General features: G+C 38.7%; 1 protein-coding gene across 1 annotated transcript in view; it reads left to right on the forward strand.

Annotated features, from left to right (window-relative positions):
- The window catches only part of RYR2 (ryanodine receptor 2), a 509,874-nt gene that overhangs the window by 162,503 nt on the left and 320,366 nt on the right, over positions 1–27,005 (forward strand). The window contains exons 16-17 of the mRNA XM_027091861.1: positions 1,055–1,190; positions 11,190–11,285. Of these exons, the coding sequence (XP_026947662.1) occupies positions 1,055–1,190; positions 11,190–11,285 (232 nt within the window). The remainder of the gene's footprint in view (positions 1–1,054; positions 1,191–11,189; positions 11,286–27,005) is intronic.

Here is a 27,005-nt window from a genome sequence, read left to right on the forward strand (position 1 = left end):
CTTTGCCTCATTTTGACAACCGTGATCTAGAAAGCATAATTTGAAAAGTAAAAGCATAATTAAAAGCATAATTTGAAAAGTAGACAGCTTCTTACAAAGTTCTGTAATGAATTTTTGATTTGCTTTAAAGATACGTTTTCATGAGCTTTTCTTTATTAATTTAGTATATCTTCAGTTTACTGTTAAAAAGGAATGATTGATGATGATGATGATGATGTCCTCCCTAAAAGTAAGGATCTGCTCTTACGCTTTTGCTGGGTAGGGGAAAAAATCATTTTCCTCTACTCAGGTTCATTGGTTGGGGCCCTGCAGTTTAGACCGACCAAAGGCAGATGTACAAGAGAAGAACAAATAGATTATTAATGTGTGCACCGTGTGTATACATGGGAGTACTCAGTGATGGGTAACTCCAAGAAGTGGTTAGAACTCAGGTTTACATAGCATCTTAACACAAAGAATAATCAATTTGTAGGGAAGTGATAAGACGAAAGGAATTTTGAGCTTGGAGGGGCAACACATTGTGGGAAGGAAATATATGGGAGAAACTAGTGGACAGTAAGGGCTAGTTTGATGTGTAGATCAAACATCGTCTCAAGCATCCTCCTGCCCTTCCTGGTGGAACAGAGAAGGGTAGGGAATTTTTCATGTCCGCTTTTCTCTACTGCCTTCAGCCCAAAATAATCCTTATGCCAAAGTGGCATATTTTGGGGTGGCACACTCTGAACCCTTTCACTTACGGTAGAATACTGTTACGATGGATTCATCATTCTACTATTAAGCCTGGCAAATGTAAGTATGAAGTACATATTTTTATATTCTGCTTCTATTTGAGAATAGCACTCAGGATGTAAAAACCACTCGAATCATTTCAAGAACATTTTATTTCACATGCAAGTGTGTTTCTTCCTGTCCTTTGAGTAAATGAGCTCAATGTTCTTTATGATTAACAGACTTACTTTGCGCCAGGCTTTTTTAAAAAAAAAAACAACTTAGCATTTTTTTTTCCCTGTGAGCAGAATCGCAGTTTCTGATGGGGACTTTTCTACCCTTCCAGGGAATGATCAACCTTGTGCTCGAGTGTATAGACAGGCTGCACGTGTACAGCAGCGCTGCACACTTTGCGGATGTCGCTGGGAGAGAAGCAGGGGAATCTTGGAAATCGATTCTGAATTCTCTGTATGAGTTGCTGGGTAAGAAGTATGATGGGGCTTTCAAGGCACCCGACTTATGTCTATTTAACATGATCGTGTAACAGTTACAGCAGCTTTATAACATGCTTCTTAATTGAGGCTTTCAAGTTTTACTTTAGTTGCACTGAAGTCAGTGATGTTTAGTATTTAAACCCATCTCTGAGCGTGACAGGTGGCCAGAGCAGTAGTTTTGCCTTTGGTTAACGGGGGCGAGTCATCTAGGGTGGAGATCTGTATCTGCAACTTCTAGGTAACTTGGCATATGCTCAGCAAAAATCGCAGTGGTATGATGCATTCCTGTTCACGCTTTGCAGACATTCATAAGGTTGTTGGATGGCTTCAGTGTGATGATGTACGTCAGAGGCTTAACATTAGCATATTATTCTTCTTCTTATCATATATGCCCACTTCTTTTGGATACTTACGTTGTCATCTTCTCCCTCGTTGATATAGTCATGCTTTCTTCTTCCACTTCTGTTTTTGTTCTTGTTGTTTCTGCCTTTTAAATATGTCTTAGAAAAGGAACTTTAGTTGGAACTGTTGGATATAGAAAGGAAAGTTCTGGATTAGCTGATAGAAGGCCGTAGCATCATGATTATTGCAGATACACCCTCCTCTTGGTTTCCTCATCAGGAAGTGGAGGAACAAAGTTTCTTTCGTAGTTGCCTCCGGGCTGAAATGCTACATTCTGTTACTTCACCCATTCTTTGGACCCAGCATCACTCATACATTGGTAGCCTCCATCTCTGGTGCATAGACGGTGCTCAGCAGATGTTTGAGATGTAAACACCTGAGACCGTGTTGCTAGCTGGCTATTGTGAGGTTTCTGGTTAATCTCTGTGCTTCCACTTCTTTTCTCCACCAATCTTTATTTTAGACTCTGGGAAGCCCTCACACACTTCCTCATGCACTTTCATTGACTCTCTGATACTTGGTGTATAACTTGTTCTAGTCTTCGGAGTACTCAAGCCCCACGGCTGGTCTGTCCCTTCTTTTTCACCTGTGACTTCAGCCAATTTATCTCTAGTCATTCGGCATTATGTCCTGCCTGTCCTTACCTCCAATCCAGTACTATCCCTCCAGACTGTCTAGAATTATTTTATATCAGAGACTTGATGTACAGAAAATATATATTTCTATTGAAAATATATATTCTATATTAAGTATGTATGTATGTATACAGCATATATTTCTTAAGTATATGCATTTATTTCCTTAATTCTTTACATCCCATTTGATTAAGGAAGGATTTAAGGGAGCTATTACTTAAAATTGACATAATTAGGACCCCCTAGAACTCACATCATAATGGAAGATAGCATAATAACCATATATGTCACTAAGAGAGCACACAGTGATTTCAGGCAATGAATGCTTTGTGGCTTTTAAACTAATTTTTTCATGCAACGAAAGACATAAATTCTGAATGTACTTTCCACATGTATACACACACACACACACACACACACGCTTAACTTTAACACTTATAGTTTCACACTGCTATTCCTCAGAGGGTTTTTGTTAATCCCCTACCCCCATGTATGTGTGTGTGCGTGCGAGTATGTATGTGTGTGTTTATATATGTATTTTATATATATATATGAGGCAAAACACTTGAGATATATATATACATACATATATATATATATCTCTTCAGAAAAGCTTCCTTTTCTCTTTTATCTGTTTTCTCAAATATCTTTCCTCTTAATTGCTTGTATAGTCTCCTGAAGGGGCATCCTTGGTAACAGAGACTGCTTGGAGTCCAATGGACCTGGGTTTTGATAGAAACTTTATCCATTCATCAAAGATTAATTGAGTGTCTGCTAGGGGATATGCCGTAATCTGGGCAATGAGGTGCAGTTGTTAGCAGGATGTAGTCCCTGCTCTCATGAAGCTTATGGTTGAGTAAGAAAGAAAGATAGGTGGTATAAATAGCAAAGCTAGCCACAGTGCTGTACAGGTATTGCCTCAACCATCTCAGTACATGTTACTGTTAAATCATGTTAGTAAGTGATTAGTAAAAGACTGATAAATTTGACTACATGAAAATTAAAACTTTTAGGATAAATAATATCATTACAAAATAAAAAACAGATGGGAATTTTGTAAAATATTCAATCTATATCAAAGACAAAGGCCTAGTTTGTGTAATATACAGAGTTTTCATAAATGTAGAAGAAAAGGGAATATCACCTAATAGAAAAACAGACAACAGATGGCAATGGGTAGTTCACAGAACAATTAATAAAATAATAAAAGATTCTCAACATGGCAAATAAAGAAATGGAAATTAAACTAATAAGTAGAGATCATATTTCACTTATTAGATTGGCACAGACAAAAAAATGGTAATACCCATCATTGGTGAAAATGTTGCGAAGCATCTTCTTGGTGGGGGTATAAACTGATGAAATTCAAAAAAACCAAACAAACCTTGGTCAGCAATACACGTAAAACTTTAAATGTATATATCCTTTTACTCTCAGAATTTCTACTTTAAGAAGTGTATTCTAGGGATATATTTGTGCAACTGTGGAAAGGATGTCCACTGAAAAATTGTTTATAAGTAGCATAAAATTGAAAACAATTTTTCTATCAACAGGAGATTGGTTGCATAAGTAATAGTATACCTATAGAGTGTAAAACTGTGTTTTTGAAAATTGAGATAAGTATACCATTGGAAAACTGTATGAAACAGGCTCGGTTTCTGGTCTTTTTAGTATGACAATCTAGGATATGGGGTTAAGGGGAAAAAAAAGGCAAGATGCTTACTGTATGCATAGATAGATTCCAGCTGCATAAAATTAAAAGTATGTAGAGACATATACATTCTTGTATATATACTGGACATTTCTGAAAGGATGCACAGAAAGCTGTTAGGTGGCTGCTTCTTGGGGGAGAGATCTTTTATTTTTCTGTGTGTTCTAATGAACATTTACTCTTAACCTATTTACATGTATTACTTTTAGAATTAAAAAAATAGGTAACAGAAATGTGTAATGCTAGATAATTGATAATGAAAGGAAAAGTTAATATATTCATTCCAGTTGAGTTAAAAAATAGAATGTGTCAGCACATATAAAGAGAATCTTTTTCAATATATACATGGTAGTTTTAATAATGGTTGTTTCAGGTGAATAGAATTATGAGAGATTTTGTGGCTTAAATGTTCCTTTGACCGCTCTTGATAATCTGTTTTTATGGTAGTGAGCACTGATTTCATGCTCAGGAAAAAAGTAGTGAATAAAATCTTACGTTGACTGAAGAACCATCTGACACCAGTAGTTTTTATTGAAGTGGGTGTAATCATAAGATAGGTAGACATGTATACGTAAGTGTATATTTCACCTTGGCTGGAGAAGTCTCAGATCGGCAGTACTTGGAGTTCAATGTGATATTTATATCTCATTGTCCCTCTTTACTCACCTGTCAGAAAGTTTGCTCCAAGTATCATTAACTTCAAATGTATTAAGCCTCCTCCCGATTCTTGCAAAAAGGTAGACAGTAGGTTCTTTCATGAGGTTATGTGTGAAATAAACCTTCTTCTTTTACTTCAGCAGGTTTATTTAGCATGGAGAGAAAAGGGAGAAGGTGGGAATGATAATCTGTAACAATTTAAAAATTTGACGTGGATATAGTTAATATGTGTTTAAGTGGAGAAGGACAAAGGCAGACTTATGAGCCTGCCATGTGGAAGACCTAAGGATCTCATAGACACCGATGTTCATAGTTGGAAACGCATCGCTGAGGCATGCTTTCATACATCTTTTCTGACATCCACACAATTAATCTACGGGAGGCTTGCGAGCCAGGATGATTTTCTAAAGATGTCCCGAGAAATGCTCTTTGGCAAATTCTCCCTATGATTACTCATGTTATGAAAATTCGAAGTATGAAACAAACAGGATAGACCGCTACTCTTTTAGGATGGGAGAAGTTACCAGTTTCTGAGTCCTTAATAGAATTGGCACGAGACAGATTAACAGGAGAAAAAGAAGTAGATTTTAATTCATGCCCGTGGAGGTCATAGAAATGAGACCTAAGGCCAGAGCAGGCAGCTTCTATACCTTTTAGACAAAGAAACAATAAATTTGTGAGGAATTGACAGGACAAAGAAACTTGGGTTTTGAGTGCCCAACTAATGAAGAATCTAAGCAGAGTTTGGGCTTTGGGTTGTCAATTAGAGAAGTAACAGGGTTTGTTTACAAAGGTTTCTTGACCCAGACTCCCTGTTTCTGGTGGTAAACTTGTCCTTATACCTCCAGATGCAGGAAGTGTAAATGAATCTTTCATGTGAGAGATTTATTTCCTGCTTTCAGGGAGACAGAAAGGAGGGTCAGAGTGTCCCTCTTGCTTTGGCCATTTCTTAAGTAGCTTTAATTCAAAATAGTCAATATGCTATAGAGGCACATTTTGGGGCAGCCTACTCTGGGAACCCACAGACTACACTCTTAAATTCTTCAACAACATTCTGAGGGTTTTTTTTGTTTTGTTTGTTTTTGTTTTTTATGGTTTTCAAGATTTAGAAGTGTTCACTTGTCCATCTGAATATTGTAAATACCTTTCTGGATTATAGTTCTGTTGCCTCCTCATTTGTCTGTGCTGTTTAAGGCCTATTCACTTAGTATCTCTAGGCTTTGAAAGTAAACTCCAACAAGAAACATAGTTTTATTTCCTGTGTGTCTCCAGCACCTAGAACAGTGCCTGATACAAAGCAGGTAATCAGTATTTGTTGAATAAATTTTAAAAGTGAGCGTTATCTTAGAAGTCCTTCTATCTCAGTCCATCTGTAATTTTCTGATTCTGGTAGTATTTTGAGAAATTTTGAGTCAGAGTTTAAAAGACAAAAGCATGAATACATGGGGGTGTTATGATACTAGTAAGAAATACAGAATAGACTATTTTTAACAGTAATGATTTTTCAATTAAGTGCCTATATTACTTGCATTTCGTATTCTGATAGATAAAAGTTTAAGGATTTAATGAGTTACTCAATACCAAAAGAAGTTTGAACTAGCACTTCCATCATATATGCGCTTAGTTCAGAATTTGTTTATAGTATTTAAATTGAGACTTGCCTGGTGGTGCAGTGGTTAAGAATCCGCCTGCCAACGCAGGAGACACGGGTTCGAGTCCTGGTCCGGGAAGATCCCACATGCTGTAGAGCAACTAAGCCTGTGCGCGACAACCACGGAGCCTGTGCTCTAGAGCCTGCGAGCCACAACTACTGAGCCCACGCACCACAACTACTGAAGCCCACGTGCCTAGAACCTGTGCTCCACAACAAGAGAAGCCACCGCAATGAGAAGCCCGCGCACCACATCGAAGAGTAGCCCCTGCTCACCACAACTAAAGAAAGCCCTGCATGCAGCAGTGAAGACCCAATGCGGCCATAAATAAATAAATAAGTTTATTTAAAAAAATATATAAATAAATTTTGCACTTAAGACCGATGTTATTCCGTAAGAGACTGGATACTATTTATTCCTTAAGAAATAACATACCTTCTAAGTTTCAGGCAATGTGCAAAAGTGTAATAAGACAGAGTGTCAGTTCTAAAGGAGCTTAGAATATGCTAGAAAAAGACCTGCAAACCATTGTGTTATATTCACACTTTATTCAAGCTTATATTTGCAGGGCCAACCATAGTGCCTGATGCATTAACGTTAATATTTCTTAAATAAATGAGGAAAAATAGTATGGCGGGTGAAAGGTCTTAACTTTCTTCCAGGCCAATTAGGCAGCAATAACAGAGTATTTTAAGGTATAGCATGCATGAAACGACATTTGTCTTGAGTTTGTTTCTGTACATTGAGGTACAATGTAAAGTTGCCATTGTTCTTTGGCCATGAGAGTGGCGCTCCGAGCCATCTGATAGCTACTACCACTGTCAGTATGAATGGCATTGTTTTCCTTTCTCTTTTTAAAAAGAAAGTAACTTTATTGTGTCCTTTAACTTAAAAATGAATATACATCTTCATGATAAAAAAACTTAGATAATTGACCAAAAAAAGAAGGTAGAAACGACTTTTAAATGTAACCACCCATTTTGGTGTATAACCTTTAAAAAATATTTCTTTGACTCTAAATAGAACATTAAGTACACATAAAACATTTCACACACCCACGTACATACATAAACAATAGCAAATTCCTGCTAGTGGACATTAGCTGTGGCCTGATCCCCTGAAGGTTTAGTTGACTTTGGTCCACGTTCCAGTTTCATGGACTGGGGCGGACTTAAGATTTCCCTTTGATGTCTGTACACTTAGGGGCATTATTTGGTTACACTGTCTCCCACTTGCATGCTTTTTCCTTATTATCTGATGTTTCTCTGAGGTTACATAATATCTTGCTGCAGACCGTCACCTCCTCACTGGTTCGTACAAACTTCCATTCTTATCCAGCCTTTGTGAGTTATTTGTTTGCTTGTTAATTTATTTTACAGAATTTATTGTGGCTTCAGAGGGTCCCTGTGCAGAATCGTATCACAGAGGGTGACCCTTTTTCCTCCCAGCTCCATTCATTCCTTCCCCCCACCCCCCATTTTAGAATAAGAAAATTTACGCTTTTGACCCAGGGAGAGCTCTCCCACCCTTGTCAATGTTCCTCAAGGTCTGTTTCTATCCAGCAACTTATCATGATCTATTTCTCAAAAAGCTCTCATTCTCTAAGAAATATTCTAAAAAACTCAATTTCTCCATTCTGTGCACGTGCATATCGAGTATATCCATTTACTTCACCAAAATGGGATCGCAGTCTCAGTATTCTTTTATAGCATTTGTTTCCACTGACTTCTGTACTGTGGACATCTTTCCTCGGCAGTGACTGTAAACCTTCATCAGGCTTTAGTGGATGTACTCCACCCTACTGAAGGGATGTGTCATCATTTATTTAGCCCACACTCAAGCTGTTTCCAGTGCTTTGCTATTATAAATAGTGTTAGAATGAGCTTTCTTGTATTTCTCTGTATATTTTTCCATTACTTTAGAAACTCAGCTGATTTTTTCATGGGTAACTTGCTGAATTATAATAAGTCACACACTCTGTTTATTTGGGAAACATACTCTGCACGTGCACACACATGCACACACACATTCATAATGCTCAGGAGGCATTCTGTTTGACTGAGTTCAATTTTCTTTTGATTAGAAGTACATACAGAGTCTATTGAGATCATCTGTTTCATGTGACTTATGAACAGATTTCCTAATACATTTCTGTCTCACTGGAGTATTGAAGCCCCACTTGAGTTAATCCTAATGCACTGCTGAATATGGTTTGTAAATACCATCCTTGTTTAAGACTTTGGGATCTGCTTTCATAGGTAAGAAAGAGTTCCCTCTAGTTTTCCTTTTGTTAAAAATTTTTTATTGGAGTCTAGTTGATTTAAAATGTTGTGTTAGTTTCTGCTGTACAGCAAAGTGAATCAGTTATACATATACATATATCCCCTCTTTTTAAGATTCTTTTCCCATTCCCTCTAGTTTTCTTATATGCATACTGTCTTTGGTAGGCACTGATATCAAAGTTATACTGTCTTTGTAAAAAAGTAGGGAGGTTTTCTTTCTTTACTTTGGAACAGTTTATTATAGAAATGACTTAATTCTTGAATGTAAAAAAAAAGGGTTTTGGTCTTTGACATACTTCTCAATATTACTCGTGGTTTGTTACTCTGTTTAGATTTTCTTCTTTGGTCAATTCTGGTGAAAAAAGATATATTTGGAGGCCATCCTCTTTCCTAAATGTTCAAAAATTCCAGTACAGAGATATATAAAGTGGCTGTGTTTATAATTCCTTTTTCTTCTTAACTTTGTTCTTTTTCTCTTTTCTTCTTGACTAATGTCGTTGGTATTTAGCTTATATTTAAAAAAAGAATCATTGACCATATTGATCAATCATATTTCAATTTATTACATTGATCACTTCTACTATTTCTAACATATTAATTTCTGCTTTTATTGCTCTCTGTTTTTCCTATTCTAATATTTTTGATATTCTTTTTGTATATTTTGAAAGGAGTGTTTAGTTAACATTTTTCACCGTTACTTAGCGATTAAAGTGTTTAGTTTATTTTTCCTTAAGTACAGTTTTGACCATCGACCATTGATTGTATAAGGTAGCATTGCTATTTTTGATGTTTACTAGATATTCTAAAATTGTGGTATTGATTTCCTCATTGACTAAAAAATTATTTAGGAGAGAGTTTAAATTCTTATGTAGGTTTTATTTTTGTTTCTGCTTTTCTTACTAATTTCGTATTTCGTTACATTGTTGTCAGAGAACATAGTCTGTACACCATTTCTGTTTGTAGTAAGTTTAATGAAGTTTTCTTTGTGGCTTACTGTATGATTTTCTTAAACGTTCCATGGTCTATTAAAAGGGTTTATTTGTGTGTTATTAGTTTCTTCAAGAATTACCTTATCTCTAACATTTGACCTCTAGAAAATAGTTAATATCTTCAATTTTAAAAACCAGAAGTCAAAATTAAAGGAGTGGGTTAAATTTTAAACAAATGAAACTCTACAAAGGTTCAAAAACTTCACCGTATACTTTCCCCCAGTTGCTGCTGTTCTACAGATGTTCCTATAGGTTAAAATTAGAAGTCCCACTGAGCATATAGGACTCCTCATTCCTTTACTACACCTCATCCTTGACACACTTGTCCCTCTGTGTGTGTGTGTGTGTGTCTGTGTGTGTGTGTGTGTGTAGCTGGTTCTTCTTGGTCCCAGAGCTGGAAGAGAGCCTAAGTAATTGAATACATCACGTTGTAATATTTGTACAAATGTTATGGGGGCTCCATTCACAAAAGAGCTTTTCTTATGCAGTTGCAAGAACTGAAGCCTTCCTGTCTTTTCTGTCATTATTTCTTTTCTTACTTTCAGGCCAGGTAACAACTTTTTGGGGGAGGAAAGAGGAAATGTGAAGGAAGTCTTTAAGTTTAATTGAACTCTGTTGCTACAGGGTCTCCTTTGTTTTGCTCTTAACAAGGAGATGAACAGGTGGTATTCTCAAACTTCAGTTCTTCAGACTGTTTCCTAGCACTACCAGATTTTAAATAGTGATTTTTCTTATAGCAACATCTTTTTCACATTAAACATATATTTTATATAAAAATCTCATCAGCCCTTTATAGACAGTTATACAGTTTCTGAACAATCTTATGGGTATAAGAGTAGAATTTACATAAAATATTTACCACATTTGCTTTGAAAGAAGTGAATGATTTAGAAACAATAAAAGTTTTAAATTGAGTATATCAGTTGGGTTGAAAGAGATCCTAAGGGTCACATAGGAATTTCATGTAAGATGGGTTATTTGGTCAAAGAAGTGTAGAAAAACACTAGGTCGAGCAAAGTTAGAATAGATGACTTTATTGCAGGGGTTAGTTCTTAGAGTCTTTAATGTGCATGGTGAATCTCTAAATGGAAAGAAGAGATACAGGGGGGAAAATGGTTTTCAAACTTACTAGCCCTCTGCCCTCCCACCCTCTTTTTCCTGTAACATTTAATGATATCTCTTTGCATGTCTGTTATAGTTACCAGTTCTATCTCCTAGTATTTTGTGCCACATTTTCTGGTAAACTGATGTTATCTTAACTTCTTCATTATATAGGTGAGAAAATTGAGCTCTAGGGAAATTAAATAATTTAGTCTTACAGCTAATTAAAAGAAAGGAGTATTAGAATCCAAGTGAGGAAACTCCCAGGACACTGGTTTTTCCATTACCCTTCATTATGACTTTCCAATATGAAATGTTACTTTCTCAAAATATAGTCCTTCTAATAAGCAGTGTTTTTTTCAGTCTCCATGAATAAATATCAATTCTTTTTTTAATGTCTCAATTTTTGTGTATGTATATATGTGTGTATTTGTATGCGTTTTAGGTATAAAATAAAGGTATTTTGTTTTCGAGCCAACATTTTATGGCTACTATTAGCTTACTTTGGTTTTGAACTAGAAAATCACGTAACTGTGAAATCTGCTTTCTGTTTTGCAGCGGCTCTAATTAGAGGAAATCGTAAAAACTGTGCTCAATTTTCTGGCTCCCTCGACTGGTTAATCAGCCGATTGGAAAGACTGGAAGCTTCTTCTGGTATGTTTTCTACTATCTCCTTTTTATGATATATTTTTCCTGGTTTTTTTTTTTTCTATTTTATGTCCCTTAAGACAATAAAAACTGAGATTCAGTGCAATGTAAACGTTTTCCTTTTACTAGGTTAGAAAGTTTTCTGATTGCTAAAATCATTGGTATTTTCGTTAGTTATTTCTGAAAAGCAGTCTAACCGTATCTTCATTTACATTTAAAAAAGAATGAAGTTCGGAAAGCCACTGAAGAGCCAGAATTCCCATTACTTTTCAAATCAGTCATTCCTGATGTACTAATACATTAGTACATTACAGTACCACACAGGTAAAAGGATTGGTTTGGGTGAATTGTTTTTGTTCTTTAAGTGAATTGAATTTGAAAAAAAAGGATTGGTTTGGAATTCACATTTTTAACTTGTCTTCAAATGATTATGTGGACAGGTTTGGAAAACAAATTAGTTTTCCAAATCATGGAGCACAATAGTTTATTTTAAAGGGATTTAATAAATACCAATAAACAGTCTGCATCATTGTAAAAGAGCTAAAGGCAATAAATCTGATACGTCTGTCTCTAACAAGTATGTTACTTCTACATCGTTGTGGAGATGTACCTGTGCTTACCGGGCCTGCCTGAACTCCAGCACCGCAGATTGCCTCAGGGACACCCCAAACTGAATCTATTGCTCCTCCATCTGTTTGCCTAGTGTTCCGTTAGCTGCCCTTCTATAGCACTACTGCCCATTTCTGTTATTTATTTTTCCTCTCCATCTCCTACCTTAGTAGTGAACTCCTTGAAGGTAAGGCCTCGGTTTTATTGATCTTTGTATTCTCTGGACCTGCCATACCATCTGGCAGTTAGTAGGGGCTTAATAGTATTTGTTGATGGAATGAATGACAGTTTGAATTCACTTAATTATATACCTGTCAAGACAGAAATAATGCCATGACTTTTCATGATGAAGACCCATTCAGGGACAGGTTTGTTGGAATTAAATGGATAGAGAGGTAGAAGAACAGATAGCTATGGTCAAAGGAGGTTACTTTTAAGTCACAGAGTGAAATTTCAAAGTTTAAGATTCAGGAACTTAAATCTAGGTTAAGAGAAATTTGAGTAACAATGAGTTCTGAGGCATTCCTGGATTGTTGGGTGGCAAAAATAGAAAAGGAGATGGTTGAGGTAAAAAAGGTGCAAGAATTATGAGACAAGGGTTTTCAGGGTATCACAGCACGAATGAGGTGACTGTGAATCAATATGGAATATATTCAGTAAGGAAAAACTGAATGGCTACTAGGAGGAAGTGATCAAATAGTAGTAAGATGATGGCGGGGATTGCAAAATGGATAAATTCTTGGTTCAAAGCATCTAGAATTGTTGGAAAGCTCCAGTAGATACAAAAAGTATGCTGGTCTCTTTCCCTGGCCCAGGGAGTATCTGGAAAGAGAAAGGAACAGAGCAACCTTCAGGATGCAATATGAATTCTGGACAAATCAGCTGCTTCACTTTTTAAAAAATGCACAGCAAAAAAAGCTCAAAGGAAAAGAGGAGAGAGAGAGAAGGAAAGAACAGAGCAGAGCATCCTTTAAGCTTGTTACAGGACCAAACTTGGGTTCGTTCACTGGGGTGCAGTAAAGCCAGTCTACCGACACTGGGCTGTGGTGAAGGAAAGTGCGGCGTTTATTGCAGGACACCAAGCCAGGAGAACGGGCAGCTCACTCTCAAAAGACCCAAGCTTCCCAGTGGCTTTCAGGGAAGGCATTGTGAGGGAGAGGGCTGCAGGGTATGTGATCAGCTCATGCACGGGTCTCGGATTGGTTGGCATCAAGGTGAAGTTTCAAGCATCATCAGCCTTCTGGTTTCAAACACTTTTGAGTGTATGCACTTGCGGTCAGCAATGTTCATCTGGTTGGGGTCCGCTTCCTGTAAAAACAATCTAGGAATGTGTGTTGGGCCTTTATCTGTATCTTTTAGGGAACTGGGAGTTCTGTGATTCTGTGTGGCAGATTTATAGTCTACATTGTTACTAGTTTCTGGGCCCAAGGCTGTTCTTTGTTTCTGCATCTTCACATTTCCTGATCTTGAACTCTTGAGCCAGCCTTTTGAGACTTAAGGGTGGCCTGGGAGACTAAAGCAAAAGGCTTTCACTTCAAAGGACAGGGACACAGAGGCTTGCATATGGTTTCAGGCTCAGCCACACGGAGTCCAATGTTCACAGTCTTCAGTTCAGTCAGTTACACGCACAGTTCCAATGGCTACACATCGCTACTTGCTATGATCATTTCCCAATCCAGGTGTTGGTCGCAGGCATTTCTACTTAAAAGAGAGGACTTGTGCTCTGAGAGAGCAGGGTGAAAGTCAAGAGTAGGAAGGACCCTTAGAGAATGCTTCACCTAACATTCTCACTTTGGAGGAAGAAAATTGAGGCATAGAACCTTGAAACGACTGCTTTGAGATGCTAGAATTAATTTTTACAGCCAAGATGAAAACCAGCTCCCTCACAGTCAGGCTTGAAATATGTTCACTATACCTTGTAGCCTCCTAGTTTTTAAGTATCTAAAATTTTTTTCACTGAACAGGTTTCTCTGCTGTAGTTACATTTATTCTTTTAGTGAACTGCGTTTTTTCCCTAGAGGAAATAGAATGTTGCAATGTAACAATAAGGACATGCATATATATGTATATGCACACACAGAAATAATATAAATGTATTTCAATCATGCTGTATTGTTTACTGAGTGCTTCCGTATGCAGCATCTTCGTTTCTCTCTATCTGGGATTGCTGAATACACACTCTCCTCTGCTTGTCAATCTCCCAGCTGTACGAGTAGCTTCTGTGTCTGTATATGAGCAGCAGAGCAGAGCTGGGGGTCTACGAGCTCTCAGTTGCCTTCAGAAAAGGGCAATGGACAAAACTCTAAATAAACTGGTGCAAACTTAAGTAGAAATCTGGTGAAGACATGAAAAAAGTCAGCAAAAGGATGTGTTAGGGAAAAAGCTTACCCTAGTTTGGGTTCCACCAGAAGTAGAGCTTGAGACAAGGGTCGAAGGGCAAGTTTATCTGGGGCGTGAGTGGACATGAGCCAAGGTAGAGAAGGGACCAGAGAGGGTGCGTTGATAAGCAGGTTACCGCCGTGGGAATCTGGCGCTACTTGGGGGCGGGGTGATTCTGCGGACCCGTGCCTTAGAGCTATCCCACCTGAGCGGCGAGGCGGGTGGAGTGTTAATAACCAGCTTCTCATTGGTTGGTGCTGCCCTCTGGAGGCGTTAGTTCTGGGGCTCCTCCAGCTACCACTGTGGTCACAACAAATCTCGAAGCAAAGAAATGCAGATGCTGGCAGCTGGAAATCAGGCAGTGTTCACTGAATGGAGAGGATGAGAGTCTGACCAGGGCCCCGGCAGCATCTGCTACCCAGCCAACTGCTCTTTCACTATATGATATAAAGAGGCAGCTGAGTTTTTGGTTCACATTTTGCATTATCTAAAGTTGACCAGTATCGCTGCTGCATAAAGCCTTCTTAGAATATCTGATCAGTTTTTAAGAACAGCCACTATGAATTTCTTGCGGGGCAGGGGAGATAAATCGGACATTGGCCCAGACTTCATGTGTGACTCTGTCTCTGGGCCAAATTTAACTGAAAATACAAAAGACTTGTATGAGCAGGTACACTGATTGAGTTGATGTATTTCTGAAGGCTGGGTGTTTCTTTAGGATGTTCTTAACCCTTGAAATACTTTTTGAGCATTTCAAGACATGGCTAAGAACAGTCCGCTGGTCAGGAGGCTGCATATTTTTTCTAAGTCTTATATTTTACACAGTCTATTCCCCCAGATAGTTTTGCAGGGATCAAAATGGCCTTCTTAGGGATTCCTGCCAATTCCTCCCACTCTTAGCCAGTGCCATGAATGAAGTCCCTCTGGGGCTAAGCAGGATGAGGGGCTTTGAGTGGTCGTGAGTTGCCAGAGCTTTGCGCTCATGTCCAATCCAGCTTTTGCTCCCTGGAAACATGATAGTTTAAAGCTTCCAAAGATGGCACAGCTATTTCTTGCAAAGCATCAGGTCATCATTTTTCAAAGGGAAAAATTTGTAACCAGTGGAATAATTGGTCCCAGAATCTTGTGTGTAGGAAACTCTTCCACCTTAGTATCTACTTAGGTGTGAGCAGTTGAGTTAGAAAGAATATGAGTTCACAGGATATTATATGCGATCCACTGTTAGGGATGCAGAAATCACAGCTAGCCTTTTTAAGTGATACCAGCAATTCGTACAACACTAATGCTAACGGAGAAAGGGACAGTGTTCTAGGAGATAGCCATGGAGAAGGCAACTTTAGCTCTTGATTGAAAGCTTTTGATTTTGCAGAAAGTCAGCTATGTTAAACCCAGGAGTTTATGTACCTGAACCTTATAAGAAGCACTAAATCAGAATTGTGATGATACTGGAGACCTTTTCAAGAAAATCTTTTATGATAGCTGTTGGGATCAACGTGTGTTTGACTCTGTAACCCCACACCATAACCATCCATTTGCCTCCAGAGATTCACCTAGAGCACATTACAGTGATGGGTGTTTTTAATAATGATCTTGGGTCATCAGGATATATAAATTATGTTTAGTGCTGCTGGGTCACTTAAGACAGGGAAGCAGAGAATACATTTTTCAAAGATATCCCCTCTAAATGTTTGAAATCATGTATTAGAAATTAAAGGTTACTAATTTAATAGTTAGCTAAGGGGCTTCCCTGGTGGCACAGTGGTTAAGAATCCACCTGCCAATGTAGGGATCATGGGTCCAGCGCTGGTCCGGGAAGATCCCACGTGCCGCAGAGCAACTAAGCCCGTGCACCACAACTACTGAGCCTGCTCTCTAGAGCCCGCAAGCCACAACTACTGAGCCCACGTGCCACAACTACTGAAGCCCATGCGCCTAGAGCCCGTGCTCCGCAACAAGAGAAGCCACTGCAACGAGGAGCCCGCACACAGCAACAGAGAGTAGCCCCCGCTCGCGGCAACTGGAGAAAGCCCGCGCACTGCGATGAAGACCCAATGCAGCCAAAAAAAAAAAAAAGAATAAAATAAATAAATTTAAAAAAATAATAGTTAGCTAAGACCCTTGTCAAAATTACTCACTTTTGAATGATGCTAGAAAACTTAGTATACAGCCATACTTCTTCCTTTCTCAGTAAAGTTTTAAGTTGTAGCTGGAAAGAAAAAAGAGGGGACAGAGGTCCGGATTTGGAGGGCTTCCTGTATTTTGAAATATCTCACCAGCAATGTGAAAAATGTAGAAAGAATTCCCCCAAAGTAAAGTCCAAATAAATGAGAACATTCTTTTCTGAATGCAAACATGATCCAAGTTGCTAGGTTATCCAAAATCTGTGTCCTTTTCAGAATGCTTTTCTAAAAATCCGTGTGTGGGATTGATGGCAAATTACATTTCTAGAAAATGGTTCTTGAGAAAAATCCTCGACTGTCTCATATTTGAGAAAAAAAATTTAGTGCTTTGCAACATAGAATTGATTTTATCATCATTTTCCATAGTTACCATTTAACCACGTTACTAATTTCTAGCAGTAGACATTAAAGTGTGAAGGCTACCGGAAGTGACCAGGCTGAGAGCATCCCTGGCTTTTATAGAGAGATGGCTTTGAAGGCCAGGGCTTTAAACCCCAGAAAGAGCATGATATACAGAGGTGGTCTCCCTAGGCTTTAATTAACCAGCCACCTGAATATTTAGATGAGAAACATGCGAAAGGTTGATTGCCCAAGGGCAGGGCTCAGTTGGCACCTGTTTTGGTCACTTCCCTGACCTTGGAAGGCTGTAGTGCTCTCCTGACATTACTCCACACTGGCCCCAGCGGCCTGGGCTGCTGCTGCCGGTTTTGCAGCCAAGGGCAAGCACTTGTTTTATGGCAGCCTTACGCTTGTCTCGCCTGTCCTGGGTGCCTGGTCTCCATCCATGCTGCAGTTGCCACCTCCCACCAATTGGAGAGAGCCTTTGTCTCCCAGGGGTTTTCTTGGGCGGTTCCTGGAATTCATGTTTCCATCCTGCTTCCTTAGACTCTCCACGGTTGGTTTGGAGATGGGAGTGTTCCCCACTTTTACTTATTGTATTTTTCTCAGCGCACGGCCCTTTAGGGTGGCATTCTACAAAATCCTGGTTAGCGAGAGGAATAAGAGAGGAAGTCTTGTCTCAGAGAAACCATATTATCCGGGGAGGGCTCACTTGAGAAAAACTGCGTATTAAAAACAAAACCACAACCACAGTGATCTCTGCATTTCACCTGGTCGATTTCTAGTCCTCTTCAGATACTGAACTTGTGTCTCATTGTCATGGACAGAGCTGACGTTTCAGCGCTTTTTCGTTTTTTTCAAAAATTTTATCGGAGTATAATTAATTTACATCAGCTCTTCTGCTTTGCTGCTGATAGATGACTGTTTAATGCCAGTGTCTCGTCTGTTTGAGTTTTGCGCATGCCATTCTGGTTATTAAATATTCTTTAGCGTCATCTTTGGTGAAATAATTACACTGTGTCACTTGCAGTATGGCTCTATTTCATGCTCTTTCCCTTCATGATAGAGGCTCCTCTGGTGGGGGGAAGCAAATGATTCTGTGCAATTGTATTCTTCTAATACCATGAGGGGGAATAATAACCCTTTCATATAAATAGACCAGCTCAGTTGACAGAGATTCGTAGAATTTCTGAGGTGGAAGTGATTTTGGGGGGTATCTTAAGCCGGCTAGCCTTCTTGGGCATCACTGCACTGTGTCCCCTCTTTCTTTGGCTCTCTTGAATCACATTACACAATGCAGTTTAGAAGTGAATGATCTAAAATACTACTGTCCATCATGTGACTAAGTATTTTGAAGGTCTCTGCCAGTACTTTCTGCTATTCTCTGGTCGGAAGCAGTTGCTCACCCTCCTAAAACTGTATCCACTTTTAAATGCATTTTTAAGCTGTTCTTTGCTCCGTGCATATTGATATATCTCAGGACTGCATACCATTCTGCTCTTAACACCCTATCTGAAATTGTGGTTTTTTCATTAAATAATGTATCGTGTAACTTTTCTCCTTCCCCTTTTTTCACACTTGCCAAGTATCAGAATTAGTTTATTCTATCCCTTTGTATTTGTTTCTTTTGTGCTTATCGGAGAGAATGCCCCTGACTTGTCCTCATGCTGCAAGAGAACTTTCAAAATTGACATAAAGCTCAGGCAGATGCTATGATCATTTTACATTTCTGCCCCCCAAAATAATTTTCTCAATAAATATTTGCTGCTTTGAGGCAAGTATCTTTTTGAAGAGTTGATTAATCTGTATTTCTCTTGTCCTGGAGAAATCCATCTTGAAGATGCCGAAATGTGTAGATCTTCTAAATATTTATTTAAAAGGTATTAGAGCACTTAATTACATCTGCCAGAATTTCTATAGATACTAATATTTCACAGAGGGACACAGTTGTTGGATTTGTATACATTTTAATGACTGTATCGTGTGGCACTGTGCTGAGAACGTCGTATGTATTATTTCACTGGATTCCCCAAGTAACCCTATAAGGTATGTTCCATTATAATTTCCATTTTATAAATGAAGAATCTGAGGATAGGAAGCTCAGAGGTAATTTTTTTAAGATCAAAGAAAGTAATGGAGTTAGAATTGAACTTGCATGGTCTGTAAACTTGACAAGAGCAGCGCTTGTATCAATTTTTGCTCTGCCCTTTACTCATACCCAGGACCTAACACTGAGAATGGCCCATTTTATGTACTCAGTGATAAATGAACAAATAAATGAAAAAAAAATAAATAGCAAGGTAAGATTGCCTTAAAGTATTGATGGTGTCTTGTCTGGCACTCAGCACTTCATAGGCCTTGAGACATGACAATTTATACAAACATATATTTACATAGCATAAAATTTCTAACATTATTATTTAACTCTGTTGTATCATAAACTGCCTTTAATTGACATTTTCTTTTCTTCTTTTAGCTGTCCTTTAACTTCTCTGGTTTGTCTATCTTTTATAAATCATTGCTCCCTAAACTGAAGGCAGCAAACCATCAGAGGCCTAACTAAGGCAGGATGGTACATTAAAATTACATTACTCATTTTATGTGTTTTATTTCAGCTTATTTACCATGGGAAACTTTGGATTCATGTTCATCTTATCTTCCAAGAAAATGCCCTAGGTCCAACTTTTTTGTTTTTCTTGCTAAGGCATTCCTAATATTCTACCTTTCTGTATATGAATAACAGTGCAACAGTACCTTTACCTTGACTAACTTCCAGTTTTATTAATTTTCCTCTCATTTTCCTATTTTTGTCAAGTTCTGTTATATTTTAATCTCATTCCTGTCACTTTTCTCTCCCTCTCAGCTTTATGTTAGCTCAGGATTTAATGAGACCATTTTCTTCTCTAGCCTCAAAACCATTATTATAAATTATAAGTATATGCCATTATGTGTTTTCCCAATTTGGCTTGTGACCATAACTCTTAAGATCATTATTTTGAAGCCTTTATATATTTTAATATTGATGTCAATTTAAATCATTTTTCTTTCTCTATTTGAGTGAGATACAGAAACCCTATTTAGGGTGACTTCTTTTTATTTCACAAGTTAGCCCTCTGTTACGGAAAGAAAGCAAAATTTGTATTACTTTTTTTTTCTTTTCTCCCTCTCTATTTGTTTTAAAAAGTGAAAAAAATAAATTTAGCAGTTCATCTCACACTGAAACTGAAATGGTTCCTTGAATTCAAATTTATACCCATAAAACGGTAAAATAACAAGTTATTCCTTTCTCAGCGCTTCAATCTGTAACCTGCAAAATTCACTGTAAATGTTAAAAAAGATGTGTTGTAATTATGCTAAATACTGGTTCATTATTCAACTCCTGCTGTTTGTTCTGGGTGAGGGCCAACTGAGCTCCCAACCAGTTCAAACTAGAATCTTCTGCCATTTCTAGTTCCATGTTCGTGCCCACCCATGAAAGAAGGATGGCTTGGATGGGATATGTGAGTTGTGACTCATTGGCAGTTTAGTTTAAATTAGTGGAACAAAACAACAGATGTGTGTCTCTACAGAGCCCTCTCAAATGCACAGGCCCAGGTACAAATGCATCCCTTTACACCTGTCATATTCTTTCTTTCATGGCTTCACATTTGGTGTGTACCCCAAAAACCTCCCAGACTCTTCGGACGTTTAGTCAACATGGCGCTAGCTGGACTTGTCTTCTGCTCTCTCTAACCAGTGATTATTTGCATATTTTTCTTTTCTCATAATGGTAATAATATCATGAGAAGGGATTCCTGTCCACCAGGAGTGCTTTATGTCTTATTTTAGCATTCGTAAGGTTGTAAGGCCACTTGGTTAATCTTTCACTGTATTTTTGGCCCAACAGCCCTGCTGTCTCAAGAAAGAAAAATTTTCTGCCGTTGAGTCTACTTGCCCTTCTTGCTCTCTTACCGCAGTCCCAGATATACTACCTTAACTAATTTTATTTTAATAACTAACCTTTATTTCATTTCTTCCTGCTGATCAATAAATATTTTCCCTGAATTTTTCTTCTAATCAGTGTTGTCCATTCGGCATTTCCCTACCTTTTCCTATTTTTTAATTTTTAGCCTCTGTTTAAAAAGAAGCATATTTATAATGTTTCCCTGTTGATCCTTTTTATTTCACTTTATTTGTCTTTTGTGTTATTTTGTTACAACCATAAAATAATAGCAGGTGATCATATAGCACTGCTCGGATCTGGCCCCTGTTCTAAATGCTTTCCACATATTCTCACAACACACCCCCAGGGTGGGCACCATTATTGTGCCCGTGTTAGAGACGAGGACACCGGAGCATAGAGAGGTTAAGTAATGTGCCTAAAATCTGCCAGGACTAAAATCTGGGCATGTTGGCTTTAGACTGTGTTTGTAACCAGTACATAAAACAGCAGAATACTAATGGTATCTCATTATTATATTTCCTCATTAAGCCTTGAAAATATTGAGTAGACCAGTCCCTCTGTTAAAAGCATGACAGTCTTACTGCATCCGGAAACAATCTCCCATAACCTCTATAGATAGCTTTGGTCTGCTTGTTTCACATTTGTGCGTTTTCATGTTTTTTTTCCCTGTCATTTCCCAGTGTCTTTCCCCCAGTCTTTTTACTTGTTGTGTCACTTTGTTTAAATTTCATTACCCAGGGCGAAAATAGAAATTTCCTTATTTCCTTTTGCCTTCAGTGAGCCCTGGGGACACTAATAATAAGGTCTGACCAAAACGTTGCAAAAAATCTTACCTCCTAGAAAGAGAGAAAAGAAAAAAGCAGGCTGTGGTTGGAATAATTTGGAATTCATGGTTTCTCTCATTATAACTGTCACCGATCCTGCAGTGGATACCACCCTTCTGTGTGTTTTGCATGTGCTCTGTCCCCAGTGTTTCCTTAACTAGGGAGCAGTGTGATTCACACCAGTTAGCGCCCAGGTTGAAGCCTCCCTGTTTGCTCACCACTAGCTTAGCCCAAGGGGTTTCCATATCTTCAGCTGAGGCCATGGACTCCTTCTGGAGTTGCTTGCAGTAGAGATACAAGTGATAATTCCTTTCTCTCAAATCTGAATCACACCCACGTTACCCCTAATGCATTGAGAACTAGGTTCCATCTAAACCTACATCTACCTCGGTGTTCTGGGATTATTTTAATTTTGTTTTATTTTGCAAAACTCTTGTGACCATAGGTGAGAAAATAATGTCCTGGGGGGATTGACGTTGTGCTTTCCAGGTCAATTGGTTCTCCTTGTTGTCCTGTGACGACGCTGGGAGCACAAGTACCATGGCTTTGCTCTAGCTTCTCATTGGCCTTCTATGCTGGAGCGGCTCCAAGTCTGACTCTATTCACTCCTTCTCTCAAGTGGACAAGGTTCACCAGGGAGCTTGTGCCTACTTGGTCTGAGGTGAAATCCCCAGACTAGATTCCTCCTGGTAGGTAAAGTCAGACCAAATACAGCACTTCTGCTCTGTGGCTTGTTTCCAGTTTTTCCATACAGACCCTCAACAAATTTTGTCCAACCGTGGACAGCCCTGGGCATGACCCGTGAATAGAAAATAGCACAGTCAACTTTGACCCCAGATGGAGAGCTTCCCCAGTTTGGGAAGCCAGGTAACAAACGTGTAAGTCTATCGATAAAAAGCAAACTGGGCCATTGTACTTTGATTACAGAAAACAAGGTGAGGAACATTCTCTACCATGCCAGCACTTGGGTGCTCCCATTACCTACCATTAAGTTCTTTCCAGCCATTTTGTTATATCCTCAGAGATTTTTCTTGCTCATGAGAATATAAATGATTCAGAAAGTTACAGCCATAAAAGTTTTAAGGCAAATAGCTGAATGTTGCTTGTATTATACGTATAATGCCTTGCCCCTCAGTTCTGCATTAGGCACAGTTAAACCAGTCCCTGCCCTTAAGGGCTCATTGTCTCATGGGAGATTGAAATGAAAGTAAATAATTTTAATAAAATGTGATCAATACGGCAAAGAAGGAATAATTCATCCCCGGACGTTAGTAAAGACTCACCAAGTGAGGTGACTTCTTGCCTTTGCAAGGTGGTTCAGATTTTGCAGTCTCAGAAAAGGAAAGTGTGTTGAAATCTGAGATTAATATGCACGAAGGGGGGCTTCCCTGGTGGCGCGGTGGTTGAGAATCCGCCTGACAATGCAGGGGACACGGGTTCGTGCCCCGGTCCGGGAAGATCCCGCGTGCCGCGGAGCAGCTGGGCCCGTGAGCCATGGCCGCTGAGCCTGCGCGTCCAGAGCCTGTGCTGCACAATGGGAGAGGCCACGACGGTGAGAGGCCTGCGTACCACAAAAAATATATATATATATATGCACGAAGGGTTGAAGGTGAGAAAGATCCTACAAGCTCCACCAGGGCTTTGCAGGCCTTGTTTACTGCTCATCCCCATTGCTTGAAACAGTGCCTGGTAGGTACTTAATAAATTTTTATGATTAATATTTAAGTAAAAGTATGTATTAATCATTCTTTGTAGGAGGAAGTGGTGGGAATTGAGGCAATAAAGGAAGGTTAAACCATCTAGAAGAGGGACTGACATGCTTTTAACGTATTGTTGAATTTGTTTCGGTTATATTTTGTTGAGGATTTTTACATCTGTGTTCATCAGGGATATTGACCTGCAATTTTCTTTTCATGTGGTGTCCTTGTCAGTTTTTGGTATCATAGTAATGCTGTCCTTATAAAATGAGTTCGGAAGTGTTCCCTTCTCTTCTGTTTTTTGGAAGAGATTGAGAAGGATTATATTAATTCTTCTTTAAATGTTAAGTAGAATTCATCAATGAAACCAACTGGTCCTGGACTTGTGTTTGTTGGGAGGTGTTTGGTTACTAATTCAATCTTCTTACTATTAATCAGTCTACTCACAATTTATGTTTCTTCATAATTCAGTTTTGGTGTATTTTATGTTTCTAAGAATTCATTTTTTTTTAACATATTTCCCAATTTGTTTCTGTGGTATCAGTTGTACATCTCCTCTTTCATTTATTTATTTGAGTCCCTTCTCTTTTTCTCTTGGTGAGTCTAGCTAAAGGTTTGTCTGTTTTGTTCATCTTTTCCAAAAGCCAGCTTTTAGTTAAATTGACCTTCTCTGTTGTCTTTTAGTCTCTATTTCATTGATTTCCACTTTGATCTTTGTTATTTTCTTCCTTGTACTGACTTGGGCTTTGTTTCTTCTTTTTCTAGTTTGTTGAAGTGTAAAGTTAAGTGGTTTATTTGAGAATTTTCTCATTATAGGCATTTATCACTGTGAAATTCTCTCTTAGAACTGCCTTTGCTGCGTCCCATAAGTTTTGGTATGTTGTATTTCCATTTTCATTTGCTGCTCTGTTTTTTGCTTTTTCTTTTGATTTCCTCTTTGACCCACTGGTTGTTGAGTAACCTGTTGTTTGATCTCCACATATTTGTGACTATCCCAGTTTTCTTCTTGTAACTAATTTCTAGTTTCATACCATTGTGGTCAGAAATGATGCTTGATGTGATTTTAATCTTCTTAAATTTATTAAGACTTGTTTTGTGGCCCAGCATATTATCTATCCTGGAGAATGCTCCACGTGTGCTTGAGAAGAATGTGTTTTCTGTTTCTTTTTGTTGGAATGTTCTGTATATGTTAGTTCAGTTCATCTGGTCTAGTGCGTCATTTAAGGGCAATTTTCCTTACTGCTTTTCTGTCTGGATGATCTATCCATTGATGAAATTGGGCCATTGAAGTCTCCTACTATTATTATACTACTATCTGTTTCTCCCTTTAGGTCTTTTTATATTTGCTTTATATATTCAGTTGCTTCTATGTTGGGTGCATGAATATGTATAAATATTATATCCTCTTGTTGGATTGACCCCTTTATCATTATATAATGACCACCTTTGTCTCTCATTACAGTCTTTGTCTTAAAGTGTATTTTGTCTGATACAGGTATAGCTATCCCAGCTTTCTTTGGTTTCCGTTTGTCTGAAATTTCTTTTTCCATCTGTTCTCTTTCAGTCTGTGTGTGTCCTTACATCTGAAATGAGTCTCTTGTAGGCAGCATATAGATGGGTTGGTTTCTTTATTTTTAGAGAGTATGCCAAGACCTGTCAGCATCTAAAAGAGGAGGATCTCAGAACCTAGATTCAGGCTGATTGAAAGCCAGACCCTCAGGCAGCAGCCTTTAAAATACGCAAATATACCTCATTCAGGGGAAGACTGGGAGATGGGCATTTCTGTCTGCTCTCTGTGCCAAATCCTGGGGTGATAGCTAGGTAAGAACTGTTTTTTCCTTTGCTACTGTCCCATTGAAGCCTTGAACATAAGCCCCACTGGCACCAGAGCCAAGCTGTCAAGGGATGTGTCCTTTGGTTCACAGCCGTAAGAGCCGGTGCGTCAGACATGTACACAAGCTCCTTTCTCAGAGACACCGATGATCTGGGGTCTCGAGATGTGTGGGCCAGACCAGAAACCTTCCCCTCCAGCCAAAGCTCCAAGACAGCAAATAAGCCTTTTTACAGAAAATTGGGGGTGGGTTTCAGTTGGCTCTGTGTGTTCTGTGCCCTGGTCAGGGTGTTATGCTTTCGTGGAACACACGAGCACAGGCCCTGCTGGCCATCACAGCCAGGTGATGAAGGGGCGTCCCTGTGCATCAGGGCACTAGGTGTAAAAAACTGGGGCACCAGTCATGCACAGAAGCTCCCTCCAGGACATACGTATGAGCTGAAGCAAGTCAGTTGGGGAGCACAAAAGTGGTGCCCACCAACCTCCATCTCTGGAGAGAATTTCAGTTGGTCCCCAGATTTGTGTTAAATTAGATGCCTGCCCCTCAGGCCAAAGCTTTCAGGTAAGCAAATAAGCCTTTTACAGAAAGACTGGGTACTTTTGGCTGCCTCTGTGCTGGGCCCTGGGGTAGGTGAGTTCCTGCTGCCCCTTTAGGGACTTTTTCTCAATTTGCTATAGCTTCATGGGTCTTGTGGACGCAAGCCCCATTGGCTTTCAAAGCTAGATGTTTTGGGCGCTTGCTCTCAGGTGCAGGTCTTAAAGTAGGGGTGCCAGATATGGGGTTCCAAGCCCTTTGCTACTCAGGGAGAAGCTCGGGGTTGTGAGTTACTTGCCGATTGTGGGTTGCTGCTTGGGAGTGGGGTTTATAGCGAGATTGTGTCTCAGCCTCTCCTACCTGATTCAATGTGGGGTTTTTTTGTTGTGTTTGCCTGATGTATAGGACTCACTCAGTAAAGTTCTGAGTTTCTTTCAGAGGAAATTGTTCCATATATAAATGTAGATGTGATGTATTCTTGGGAGGAGTTGAGTTTAGAATCCTCCGATGTCACTACCTTGAACCAGGACCTAGAAATGTTTCTTACTTTAAGAGTTAGGTGTGCTCTAATCATAGAGTGTGTGTAGTAGTGTAATAGAAGTACAGTTGACCCTTGAACAACACGGAGTTTGGGGGTGCCGACTCTCTGGGCTGTTGAAAATCCATGTATATCTTTACAGTTGGCTCTGTATCCACAGTTGCACATCCACGGATTGAACAACTGTGGATCACGTAGCACTCTGGTGTGTACTTAGTGAAAAAAAAAATCCGTGTGTAAGTGGACTTGTGCAGTTCAAACCCATGTTGTTCAAGGGTCTCCCTCATAGTCGAGCAATAACTAGCACTGACATTCTGAGATAATAACTTCTGGTGTTTTTATTAGTACTGCAACTATGTAAATAAGTATACTTTACATAGTTGCAGTCCTAATATATATCCAATTTTGTATTTACTCTTAAAAGTTTACATTATACGTTATGCATTTCTGTGTTATTAAAATTTCATGAATCATTTCTATAAGTTTATTAAACTTATCAAAATGTTTTGTCTTACTAGTTTGGGTGGGTTTTTATTTTACACTTTGTAGCATGTTCATAATTCTTTCATTCCGGTAATTCTGTTATGATCTACCAAGTTATACAATTTTTCTTTGAGACTCTGACCATAAGTGTTCTGCACTGTTGCCATTCCTGGGTCTCACTCAGTGAATTTAAATTTTAAATGTCAAATCATCTTTAGTCAACTATTGCCACTTAATATCAAGCACTGTTTCTCTGTCTCATTTTTTTTTTACCTAAGTGTTTGAGGCATATATCAGTATGATTTAAATATATACATAAAGCAGTCTAGCTAGTTTTTATTTTTGAAAATGTCTCTTTTGGTGTTTCC

Source organism: Aethalodelphis obliquidens, unplaced genomic scaffold (assembly GCF_003676395.1).
Source record: "Aethalodelphis obliquidens isolate GAN/ISIS:26980383/991018 unplaced genomic scaffold, ASM367639v1 scaffold73, whole genome shotgun sequence".
Taxonomy (NCBI): Eukaryota; Metazoa; Chordata; class Mammalia; order Artiodactyla; family Delphinidae; genus Aethalodelphis; species Aethalodelphis obliquidens.